This window comes from Vicia villosa, unplaced genomic scaffold (genome assembly GCF_029867415.1).
Source record: "Vicia villosa cultivar HV-30 ecotype Madison, WI unplaced genomic scaffold, Vvil1.0 ctg.001084F_1_1, whole genome shotgun sequence".
NCBI lineage: Eukaryota > Viridiplantae > Streptophyta > Magnoliopsida > Fabales > Fabaceae > Vicia > Vicia villosa.
In genome coordinates, this window is record NW_026705476.1 from 1 (window position 1) to 13668 (window position 13668).

General features: G+C 33.6%; 2 protein-coding genes across 2 annotated transcripts; both read left to right on the forward strand.

Moving 5' to 3' along the window:
• Positions 1-1242: 1242 nt before the first annotated feature.
• LOC131633194 (chitinase 2-like) lies at positions 1243-2463 on the forward strand. Its single transcript, XM_058903909.1, has one exon. It carries the CDS (start codon positions 1324-1326, stop codon positions 2221-2223), a length of 900 nt encoding a protein of 299 aa, XP_058759892.1. The 5' UTR covers positions 1243-1323; the 3' UTR covers positions 2224-2463.
• Positions 2464-5909: 3446 nt separating this feature from the next.
• On the forward strand, positions 5910-7119 carry LOC131633195 (chitinase 2-like). The gene has a single exon (XM_058903910.1). The coding sequence runs from the start codon at positions 5991-5993 to the stop codon at positions 6888-6890; it is 900 nt and encodes a 299-aa protein (XP_058759893.1). The 5' UTR covers positions 5910-5990; the 3' UTR covers positions 6891-7119.
• The last annotated feature ends 6549 nt before the right edge of the window (positions 7120-13668 follow it).

A 13668-nucleotide genomic window follows, 5' to 3' on the forward strand; every position in this document is an offset into this window, starting at 1 on the left:
GAGTCTATTCACGAAAAGCCTCCAACCAAAAGCCTTGATTTTGTAAGGAGCCTCTGAATTCCACACTATGCGCAAGACATCATCATGTCTATTCTGGGGGCCGATAGGAGTGTGAAAGGAAGCATAAAATTAATAACAAGATGATACCGAAAAAACTTCGTTCGACTCAGCAGTCCAAAATGCCTTATTATGATTGTCCTCCTCCACGCCGATTCTTCCTAATTTTGAATCAAGAGAAGAAAGAGACACCGGATCCGCCGGATTCCACAATTTGTCCCTCATGCCACGATCTCCCTAAAACCGAACAACATCTCGCCATCCCCCCATACTGTCCACCGATACCTTTTTCAAGCAAGATAGCGCATAAAGACCCGGAAACTCCTCACACAACTAAGCAAGATAGCCACCAACACCTTTTTTCTCAGAGATTAATCTAGATTTTGTGAGGGATTTAATTGAGTTTTTTTTATTTAATTTGTTTTCTTTTTCCATATGTGAATTATTTATTTATTTACAATACAGAAAATAATATTTATTATAGGGACTAACATTTGTGATGTACGAAAAACAAACAAAAAAGCAAATAAAATTGTCTTTGGAAAAAAACTCTCACACAAATATCGAATGTAAATTCAATTTTGATGCCCATAGAATGATTAAAGTCCAAATCCTGTAAGAAAATATACAACACAGTTACTACATACCTTGAATTCTTCTTAGGCTTATATTTAGTCGGGTTTTATTAATCAAATCAATATTACACGTTGTACTAAAATAATAAACTACTAATTAATTAGTAATTGTATTATAATTAGTCTTTTTATAATTAAATTATTATTAGTCATAGGATATTACACGATGTACTAAAATAAATAAAATAATTAATTAGTAATTTTATAATAATTAGTCTATTTTTTTAATCAATAATAATTAGTCATTGAATATTACACGTTGTACTAAAATAAATAAACTAATTGACTTTAAATTGTATTATAACTAGTTTTTTTTTAACTAAATTATTATTGGTCACTGAATATTACACGATGCACCAAAATAAATAAACTAATTGACTAGTAATTGTATTATAATTAGTCCTTTTTTATACTCAATTATAGTTAGTCATTGAATATTACATTATTGACGTTCTTGCATTTAAGAGAAAAATATTTGTGTTATGTTAGCAGCATGACATCAAGATAGATTTATTTGCACTAATTCATTGGATCCGTAGTGTTATAAAAGGGAAAGAAGAGTTGGTTATTAATTCAAAACACAACACAAAAGCCAACTAAACTCATATCCTCCTCTTTTCAAATTGTAACAATGACTAAATTTATCTTTCGTGAATACATTGGTGTGAAGCCATCCTCAACAAGTTTACGTGATTTTCCAACTGATATCATCAACTCAAATAGATTTGAATTCCAATTCATTTTGGGCTTTGCAAGTGAGGAGTATAACCAAGATGGGAAAGGCAACGGAAATTTCAAAGAAACTTGGGATGTGGAATACTTTGGCCCAGATAAAGTGAAAGAGTTCAAGAAAAATAATCCAAATGTAAAGGTGGTGATAAGCATTGGAGGTCGTGATGTTGAAACTCCATTCTTTCCTGCTGAGGAAACTGTATGGAATAGGCAGGCTGTAAATTCACTCAAAGTGCTCATCGGAAAATACAACAATGAAAGCGGCAACATAATTGATGGCATTGACATTAATTATGAAACTATCAAAACTAGTAATGACTTGTTTGTTAACTGCATAGGAGAAGTTATAACAAAACTCAAGAATGATGGTAACCTAAATATTGATGTGGTGTCCATTGCTCCATCTGAGAAAAACGAATCCCACTACCGTGATTTGTTTTATGCAAACAGTGCCAATATCAATTGGGTTGACTACCAATTCTACAATCAAAAAAATATTGTATCCACGGTTAAGGACTTTGTAGTGATCTTTGACAATCTAATCAAAGGCTACCCTCCTCAAAAAGTCCTTCCCGGAATTAGCACCGACCCGAATGACGCTAAGGATAATAAGATATCACGAGAGACTTTTATTGCCGGCTGCATACAACTCAAAAAACACTCAAAACTCAATGGTGTTTTTCTCTGGAACGCTAATGACTCTGCACATCCCCCTCCTGGTGAGCACGAACCTTTTGTTGTAGAGCATAGCTTGCAGGACCTCCTCACCAAATCAGTTGAGCAGTTACTCGATCGCTAGATGTATCTGGCGAGTAATGAATCTTTCATTTATAGGTCAAGCATCATAAACTATACAATATAGAGCTAGATCCTATGTTCTAAGCTCTATATGATTTAGTCTTTTTTATATATATGTTAAATAAGACCTATGTGTGCTACTTATTTCATGTGTGTATTTGTATTATGTTGTATGTGTGGAGAATTTTACTTTTCTCATGTATTTGTTTTCCTTTTCTTATAAAAATTACATCCTATCTGTAGTTACTATTTTTATTTTATGTTTTAATTTTCTATAAGTATAATTGTTAGGGAATGAATGAATTGAAAAATACTACAACTTTCAAGATTTGGATTAATTATATAATTATTTAATTAGAATATTAATCGAGTTGAAATATAAAATTACATAAATAGTGTAATCAGGAAGATTCAGAAATAATTAAGATTTGATTTACAATAAATAAAATATTTGATAGAACTATTATTTGATTAAAGTAATAAAATATTATACTTTTTTTAAATGAAATGAAATAAAATAAGTAGTATAATATAAATAGATAAGTGAATTACAATTATGGGAGTACGTGAAATTGTGAAATAAGAATAAGCGGTAGAAACTCTAAGGGGAGCAATTGATAGGTTTGCAAATGCATGAAAATATCAGTTCAGTAAAAAAGATTATCATCCCAACAAAGACCAATGTAAATTACCATTCTTTACTATTATTATGTTTATCTAAGGCGATGATAATGATTTTTTGCTTGAGAAAAAGCGGAAAATAAATTTGATTTTAATTAAAAAATGAAACGGGAGACCGGAATGCAGCTCTCGTCAACCGTTGATACTCACTAAGTCTTCTGTTATATTTATAATGAGAAATATTTTTTTGTAGAAAAATAATTATATTTTAAGGTACCGTCCACTTTCACGTGACTAATACTGAATTTTAGCTCTGTTATGTAACTAACCGCTTTCGCGTGTCCAACATGTTACCGTGCAAAATCCATTTCGGAAAATAACTACTTTTAATCACTCAAAAAATTGCTTGCGGTAGAAAAATTAATTCAAATGCACCGTTCACTTTCACGTGACCACTCATTTTTGTCCTTCATAAAAACAGCAGAGTCCAGATTAAGCCATGAGAAAAAAGTCTCTATTTAATTCTTACAATTTTAATCAAGTCATGTTAATCTTTTGGTGAATATTGTTATCAAAACGGTTTATTATTACTTTTACTGTGTAACTAGACTCCCATGTATGTTATTCATGCCATATATATAATTTACAAAAGTAAGAAATTATCTCAAGCCACTCCAGTATAACAGAACTAAACCTTCTTAAAAGATCATTAACAACAGAAAAATAACAACTATAATCATTTTTTTTATTTCACGTTCCTTAAATTGTTCTTCTCCTTCTTCGTTTCCTATTCTCATTATCCAGCATCCTCGTTATCCAATATTTTAATGTCAATTAAATAATTCTCCACCCTTAACGACAAAACTGTAACTCCATTATCAACAACAAGATCCTAGAATCCCTAATCATGTGCGAATGGCCCGAAAGCAACAATGCTAGCATTAACAGGAGCTTTAGAATCTGGGCCCAAGAGAGAACTAAGGTCATTATTATTGCCATAGAAAAAGTCGTCGTCTAGGTTTCCAACACGATAGAGATGAAAAAAAGGACGGTAGCGACGAAAGACAGGTGGAGAAGTTTATTACCGGCGAGCTCAGTTCGGGATGAAAGTGATAATAGATGTGGCATAAATAATACACATGGTTGTCTAGTCACGGTTCAAAAGTAGGAAGAAATCAGTTCGAACAAAATATTAATAGAGAGACTAATATGACTCAGTTAAATTTTGTAAGAGATTAAAGATGAATATTTTCTCAGAGATTGCTTTGTGTAAGCAAGATGATATTAAAGAGAGAACCAAGGGTTATTCAACCTTTTTACACAATACAACGGGAAAACATCCCGACAAAAAGGATAAACAAATTACCAACGAAATAAATTACAAAAGAAAAAGCAAAGGATCTTTGCTAAAATCGTAGAAACCAAAGTTGGAGTTCGTAATTTCTTCTAGAACCGTGCATTTCCATACCAAAATCTTTATATTCTATACCGTATTACCGATATCACACCTATCATTTCGAAAGCATATACCGTTACGAAGTAGCCAAATTGACCAAGAAGTAGCAAGTCAAACAAATCCCCATTTTCCTTTTTAAGTTTCTTCACTTTACAAAAAGAGTACCAACCCATAAAATTCTAGTAACACTCTTCCGCCACACCCACCTGTTTACCTATCCAATTAGCTATCTCATTCCAACTATTCCTCACCAATTTACAATGCAAAAAAGAGTGATCCCTACTCTCCAACTCTATATCACAAAAAACACACTTTAAACAATTTAAATGAAAGACAATACCTCTTGTCTTCTAAAGATCCTTCGTAGGGAGTCTATTCACGAAAAGCCTCCAACCAAAAGCCTTGATTTTGTAAGGAGCCTCTGAATTCCACACTATGCGCAAGACATCATCATGTCTATTCTGGGGGCCGATAGGAGTGTGAAAGGAAGCATAAAATTAATAACAAGATGATACCGAAAAAACTTCGTTCGACTCAACAGTCCAAAATGCCTTATTATGATTGTCCTCCTCCACGCCGATTCTTCCTAATTTTGAATCAAGAGAAGAAAGAGACACCGGATCCGCCGGATTCCACAATATGTCCCTCATGCCACGATCTCCCTAAAACCGAACAACATCTCGCCATCCCCCCATACTGTCCACCGACACCTTTTTCAAGCAAGATAGCGCATAAAGACCCGGAAACTCCTCACACAACTAAGCAAGATAGCCACCAACACCTTTTTTCTCAGAGATTAATCTAGATTTTGTGAGGGATTTAATTGAGTTTTTTTTATTTAATTTGTTTTCTTTTTCCATATGTGAGTTATTTATTTATTTACAATACAGAAAATAATATTTATTATAGGGACTAACATTTGTGATGTACGAAAAACAAACAAAAAAGCAAATAAAATTGTCTTTGGAAAAAAACTCTCACACAAATATCGAATGTAAATTCAATTTTGATGCCCATAGAATGATTAAAGTCCAAATCCTGTAAGAAAATATACAACACAGTTACTACATACCTTGAATTCTTCTTAGGCTTATATTTAGTCGGGTTTTATTACTCAAATCAATATTACACGTTGTACTAAAATAATAAACTACTAATTAATTAGTAATTGTATTATAATTAGTCTTTTTATAATTAAATTATTATTAGTCATAGGATATTACACGATGTACTAAAATAAATAAAATAATTAATTAGTAATTTTATAATAATTAGTCTATTTTTTTAATCAATAATAATTAGTCATTGAATATTACACGTTGTACTAAAATAAATAAACTAATTGACTTTAAATTGTATTATAACTAGTTTTTTTTTAACTAAATTATTATTGGTCACTGAATATTACACGATGCACCAAAATAAATAAACTAATTGACTAGTAATTGTATTATAATTAGTCCTTTTTTATACTCAATTATAGTTAGTCATTGAATATTACATTATTGACGTTCTTGCATTTAAGAGAAAAATATTTGTGTTATGTTAGCAGCATGACATCAAGATAGATTTATTTGCACTAATTCATTGGATCCGTAGTGTTATAAAAGGGAAAGAAGAGTTGGTTATTAATTCAAAACACAACACAAAAGCCAACTAAACTCATATCCTCCTCTTTTCAAATTGTAACAATGACTAAATTTATCTTTCGTGAATACATTGGTGTGAAGCCATCCTCAACAAGTTTACGTGATTTTCCAACTGATATCATCAACTCAAATAGATTTGAATTCCAATTCATTTTGGGCTTTGCAAGTGAGGAGTATAACCAAGATGGGAAAGGCAACGGAAATTTCAAAGAAACTTGGGATGTGGAATACTTTGGCCCAGATAAAGTGAAAGAGTTCAAGAAAAATAATCCAAATGTAAAGGTGGTGATAAGCATTGGAGGTCGTGATGTTGAAACTCCATTCTTTCCTGCTGAGGAAACTGTATGGAATAGGCAGGCTGTAAATTCACTCAAAGTGCTCATCGGAAAATACAACAATGAAAGCGGCAACATAATTGATGGCATTGACATTAATTATGAAACTATCAAAACTAGTAATGACTTGTTTGTTAACTGCATAGGAGAAGTTATAACAAAACTCAAGAATGATGGTAACCTAAATATTGATGTGGTGTCCATTGCTCCATCTGAGAAAAACGAATCCCACTACCGTGATTTGTTTTATGCAAACAGTGCCAATATCAATTGGGTTGACTACCAATTCTACAATCAAAAAAATATTGTATCCACGGTTAAGGACTTTGTAGTGATCTTTGACAATCTAATCAAAGGCTACCCTCCTCAAAAAGTCCTTCCCGGAATTAGCACCGACCCGAATGACGCTAAGGATAATAAGATATCACGAGAGATTTTTATTGCCGGATGCATACAACTCAAAAAACACTCAAAACTCAATGGTGTTTTTCTCTGGAACGCAAATGACTCGGCACATCCCCCTTCTGGTGAGCACGAACCTTATGTTGTAGAGCATAGCTTGCACGACCTCCTCACCAAATCAGTTGAGCAGTTACTCGATCGCTAGATGTATCTGGCGAGTAATGAATCTTTAATATTATAGGTCAAGCATCATAAACTATATAATATAGAGCTAGATCCTATGTTCTAAGCTCTATTTGATTTAGTCTTTTATATATATGTTAAATAAGACCTATGTGTGCTACTTATTTCACGTGTGTATTTGTATTTCGTTGTAAGTGTGAAGAATTTTACTTTTCTCATGTATTTGTTTTCCTTTTCTTATAAAAATTACATCCTATCTGTAGTTACTATTTTTATTTTATGTTTTAATTTTCTATAAGTATAATTGTTAGGGAATGAATGAATTGAAAAATACTACAACTTTCAAGATTTGGATTAATTATATAATTATTTAATTAGAATATTAATCGAGTTGAAATATAAAATTACATAAATAGTGTAATCAGGAAGATTCAGAAATAATTAAGATTTGATTTACAATAAATAAAATATTTGATAGAATTATTATTTGATTAAAGTAATAAAATATTATACTTTTTTTAAATGAAATGAAATAAAATAAGTAAGATAATATAAATAGATAAGTGAATTACAATTATGGGAGTACGTGAAATTGTGAAATAAGAATAAGCGGTAGAAACTCTAAGGGGAGCAATTGATAGGTTTGCAAATGCATGAAAATATCAGTTCAGTAAAAAAGATTATCATCCCAACAAAGACCAATGTAAATTACCATTCTTTACTATTATTATGTTTATCTAAGGCGATGATAATGATTTTTTGCTTGAGAAAAAGCGGAAAATAAATTTGATTTTAATTAAAAAATGAAACGGGAGACCGGAATGCAGCTCTCGTCCATCGTTGATACTCACTAAGTCTTCTGTTATATTTATAATGAGAAATATTTTTTTTGTAGAAAAATAATTATATTTTAAGGTACCGTCCACTTTCACGTGACCGATACTGAATTTTAGATCTGTTATGTAACTAACCAAAGTCCACATCAAGTATTTCTACAGGAGTTTGTCTCCTCATCCCCCGCCAAGTGCGACAACGGGATCAAGTCATGCAAGGATTTTATCAATTACAACATCTCAGGAGCGCCCAAAATTCGGGCATTCTTTGATATTTAAGTCTCTTTCACGCAGGAGAGATCGAGATATCAATCTCTCTCCCTCCAGATAAAAGAAACTTAAATAGGGGCATCTGTCATACCCTAATTTTTGACCCCCCTGAGATGACATATCTTCAGGATTTTCATCAGGTTAAAGCAAGTACCCAGAGCAGTCACTTCTTCATCTGGCATTTAATCGAGGATGTTCAAAGACAAGAAAACTCAGGTAAAGGACCAATCAGTAGAAGGATTAGTCTCTAACATAATCATAGGACTCAAGAGCTTCATTTTTTCACCTATGATTGATTAGACACCCAGTCCTCTGAGTACAGATTTACTCAGGTCACCAGACTAGGGTTTTTGAGCCTATCAAGGACTAAAATCAGGGATCACCTTTGGGAAACCCTAAAAAGCCCCAGGGGATCATTCAAAGACATCAATCATCTTCAAATAGCTCATATGACAAGATCCACTGGACATCACACCTCAATTCAAAGTCTACAGTCATTATTTTCATATGGTCGACAATTAGGGTTTTTGACCTAATTCACCAGGATAGTTGACTTTTAATCAGAGGCATGGATCCAAAACTCAAGACATGATTCAAGAACCTCTACTACCTCAATATAACCCATTTACATCACTCATTTGAGGAGAAGATCTTGATTCTACACAAAAGTCCAAAATTTCACTTTATCAAGAAAAAGTCAACTGTATGGGTTCACCTTTGACTTTTAAGATTTTTGGTCAAACCATGACTTTCAAAGATCAATATCATCAATATATGGATATTAAAGTCATTTGACCAAAGAAATTCAAAGAGATTCACCAAGGAGCAAAAAGTCGGGAATTAGGGTTTTTGAGGGCATTGTGGGAACTCAAAATTTCACCTACACAACTCAAAAAACTTCCAACATGAAAGTTGTAGATCTTGCAAAATAAAACAACATCTTACATAGGAACTTTTTTCAAAAGATCAACCATTTAAGAGTTTTGGAATTTTGAAGCTTTAGGTTATAAAAACTTAGAAATTTTTCTAAGTGTTTTTAACCTAGTTTTCATCCAACTTTGGGTTCATTTTTCACAAATTTCCGAAATGATTCTGAAGGAACCATAAACTAATGATTTGAAGTAGATGTTTAGGGCTTTCCAAATTGTGTTCAACCTTATCCAAATTCATTTTGAGCTAAGAGTTATGCTTGTTCAAAGTTGGCCTCATGAAGTGAAATTATAGGTCATGCCTCATTTTTGAACTTTGAAATTTTGTGCACATGACCTCATTTATGGATGCTACACGACCCATACCACATCTGAAAACATGCCATTCATTCATTTTCACCATAGCATAAGAATTGAGGAAGATTCCCAAAACAAGAACATGTGATTATGTAATGATTACATTTGGGAATTTATGGCAAATTGATGAATCACCCAAGGAATCTTCTCACCAACCAATTAGAGCTCATTTCTGTCTCAGAATTGTCCCCTAAGATCAAGCAAAATCGAGGGCTAGGGGATTGATCAAATGGAATCAAAATTCTCATCATTGCATAAGAGATATTTGCAAACTTCCTTCATGGCCAAGAAAACCAAATCAACCTCACTAAGCAAGCTCACTCCTCTGCAACTATACTGAACCATTTGCCTATAAATAGGAGAGCATACCTCAGTAGAAAAACACACTAAAGAAACAAAATTCTTGCTTTCTCTTTTCTTTCTTCATACTTAGTTTTTTCAAAGGTCCTTTGGCAAGAAGACTCGGATTCTTCAAACCAAAGCTCTCTCTTTGAAAATAAGTATTCAAACACATTGAGGGAGGCATTTAGAGGTGATCCAAACCTCTGGAACACTTCTGGGCATGGAGAATCATCATCTTCACCTCTCATTTGGAGCACTTGCAGTTGGAGGACCACAGAACAATTCAGGAGGTTCCAAGCAAGGTTAGGCATCCAGGCACGTTCCTCAGATCATAGTGAAGCTGTTCAGATGGCTGCAGCTCATCTGTAACTCCAGATTCATCATCCTCCATGTTCACTTGAAGCTCAAATCTAAGGAGTCGAGTAGAGCAATTCAGAAGGTTTGAGGACACAATAAGCATCCAGTTAGCATCACTGAGTCCCAAGGAAGCTTTTGGGATCATTCATACAAGCCCAGGTGCTCTCTATCATCCTCACGACCTCCATTTTCAGAGGTAAGTTTCTGAACTCCATCTCTTTAATTTAAACACTCTTTGTGATAAAGCTCGATTCTATCTTGTTCAGCATCATCAGAGGATTGAAAACCCTCTATCATCATTCATTTATCTTTCAGTATAGTCATTTAATTTGATTTTCAAATTTTAGGGTTCTTCACGTTTTTTAGTAAATTAGTTAGATGTAGTTAATATAAATTTATGTTAGTTACATATTTAGAATCTTGAGTGAGTTTAGAACAAGTTTCATGTTTACACCTGGGCCATTGGTTGAGATTTGAGAGAATCAGAATTTCAAAAATGTTGGAGCTTGAGGTTGAAGACGAAGATGGAGGGTGGCGCCATTTTTCAAATCTCTGAACAGAGTTTATTTTATATTTAATGATATGTGTTTCATAAACGAATGAATAACTTGCCCCAGTGGCCACACATGCGCTCTTAGTCTCCTCATGCCCAAGGTCTGAGGTTCGAATCCCCCTCGCCTCAGACCTTTTGATTTTATTTTCTTTTTTGCTTCTATACACTTGAACACTATATGAATTGCATTGAAACCAGCTTACTATCACCACACGCGCGTTGGCTCAGTGGTGTTTGTTTTGAGTGTGTGACCTAGAGGGCGTGGGTTCAAATCCTCCAAGGGCCAAACTATTTTTTTAACACCCATTTTCTTTCATTTTTCTCACAAACTTCACACAATTAATTCACCTATCAAATTAAGTTATTTTCACTTCATTTTTCACACACTTATTATTTAATATATCTATTTTGTGAATAATCAAAAAAATCATAAAAAATATTATTTATTTCATGTATTTTTATTAGGTTTAAAATAGTATGTTTTTAAGTGTTTTCTTAAATACTTTAGATATATATACTCATTTTGTTTAACCTAATTATTTTGTGGATAATTTTATGATAAAACCCTAATTGTTTAGGTCTTAATTAGGTAGAGAGCTTTATCTTTACCTTAATTAAGTTGACTTTTGTCAATTTTCAAAATTGTTTTCGATCTCCGATTAAACAAGATGATTAAGGTTTTCAAACAACAAAAACTTACATCATTCCAATCTTCATTTTCACTGCTTCACAAACAGTAAATAATCTCTGGGCCTCTAATAGAGTGTAAGACCCAACACCTTCTTTCTTTTCATAGTTTGTTTTCAAAAAATGTATTTTCAAAATCTTCTTTCTGTTTTCAAAACATTCTTCTGGTATTTGAAGGGCATTATTCCCGGTGAAACTCTTCAGATACCTATGTGACCTTTGTCCATCTTCACTTCTTCTGTTTTCAAAAACCATTAACTGTTTATCATATATATATTCAACTGTTATCCACCAATTACTGTTGAGGCTCTGTACATACTTCTTCAATGGCCTCCACTCCATCCAGGTTAGGCTTTACAAGCTTTCAATTTACAGTCTTTATTTAAATTACTGTCAAATATAAACTGTGCATATATTTGTTTAGAACTACGTTTGAGTGTAAACCCTAGGACAGTTAAACTATATATATATATTATAGGAACATGACCTAGGATTGAGAATGTCTTCCCGGTGAAGGCTCTTTCCTAATTAGAGATCTGTAGTTCAAACCCCCAAGATGAATTATTCCCGGTGAAACATCTTGGCAAAAACCTTAGAACCCAAAATAGGACACATCCATCCAAAGAGGAATTATTCCCGGTGAAACCTCTTACCCATTTGCTTAAAGCCAAAATAAGTTCAAAACTACATAGCTTTCTCTTGTGCTATAACAAGGACCCTCGATGACCCTCGATTAGCCTCCTCTTGGGCTTTGTACAAGGACCCACAGGCTTCTTAAAAGCATTTCCAGCTTCCTCTTGAGCTTGTATACAAGGACCCATCAGGTTTCTTATAAACATAGGAACAGGTCTTTAGTCACCTTTTAACATACCCTGGTGAGTTTCTTCCAATTAAAACCAGACTTTAAACAAGCTAAGTTTGTCTCAATTTCAAATTGAGTACACCTTTTGGAATGAGAGACATGGACAGTCTCTGTCACCCTTATCTTAATCAATTTTCCTTAGCAGAGTCTAGGATCCATGTTTGCTTATCCTCAGCAAGTGTCAGCCTTCATCTTGGGCTTTAAACAAGAAGTCTCCACTAGATAATCTTTCTGCCATTCATTTTAACAAAAACCCCTGGAAAGGGTTAGCCTCCACACATTCTTTCATTTTAACAAAAACCCCTGGAAAGGGTTAGCCTCCACACATTCTTTCATTTTAACAAAAACCCCTGGAAAGGGTTAGCCTCCACACATTCTTTCATTTTAACAAAAACCCCTGGAAAGGGTTAGCCTCCAAAATCAGTCCTTCAAAAACCAAAGATTCATTCTCTTAGGAGATAATTTCCCCAAAAAGAGTCAAACCCCTGGAAAGGGTCAGCCTCCAAAAACATGACAAAGAATCAGTCTTTTAACAGACAATTTCTCCAGTTAAGTCAAAACCTCCAAAAAGAGTCAGCCTCAATTCTGGGCTTTGTACAGAACACCAAATAAAATCCATCAAATAAACATTCCCTCAAAAGAGTCAGCCTCAATTCTGGGCTTTGTACAGAACACCAAATAAAATCCATCAAATAAACATTCCCTCAAAAGAGTCAGCCTCAATTCTGGGCTTTGTACAGAACACAAAAAAAAAACTCCTTAGTTTAATTTCTCCCCAGTAGAGTAATCATTTCAATAAGTCAATAAATCAATCAAAAAGCCTCAAGCTTGGGCCTCATGCAAGCCAGCTAAAGTCAAATCTTTTATACAATAGATAGACATAGCTTATCTCTATAGAGAGATATTTTTACTACTCTACCACATTCAAACAAACAAACATTTCAACATTTCAATTTCAATTTCAATTTCAATCAAGTCTCCCATTTAGGATTTTGAAAGGCATGAGCTGGCAGTAAAACCCAGACATGTGGTAACTTTCCCTAATTTGGACGAGCATCTTTCTTTCATTCAAGAGATACTAGCATACTTGCAAACACACAAGTAAGGTCACTCTCTTAATGAAATGAATCCAGTTATTCTGTCACTCTTTCAAAATGTTTGTGGTAGAATAGTACAAATACCTCTCCGTAAAGATGATTTCATGTCTCTTTACTGTAAACGGAGATTTAATTCAAAGCTTCAACCTTGAGCTTCAAGCAAGGCACCAAAAAAATAATTAATTTCCCTAGTTAGTTCCCCGAACTACATTAAGCTCTGACTTCCACTAGGGATATGTAGGCATGAGGTTCACAAGGAATCTCAGCGAGCTAATAAAATACCAAAAATAGTCAGTTTTTCTGTCTGTCTGTCTTTTAAAATCAATTCAATTCTCTCTCCTAACACAAAGGAGAAACTTTCCCAATCATTAGCAATAAACACAATCACAATGACACAGAGAAGGTTCCTGTAGAGTACTACAGATATGTAGGGTGTTTAAACACTTCCCTATGTATAACTGACCCCCCCGAACTCCAGAATTTCTAGTCTAGGTGAATCCCCACACTTAGCAA

What these genes read in the sequence shown, in the direction of transcription:
- LOC131633194 (XM_058903909.1), top strand. Translation starts at nt 1,324, where the DNA reads ATGACTAAATTTATCTTTCGTGAATACATTGGTGTGAAGCCATCCTCA.
- LOC131633195 (XM_058903910.1), top strand. Translation starts at nt 5,991, where the DNA reads ATGACTAAATTTATCTTTCGTGAATACATTGGTGTGAAGCCATCCTCA.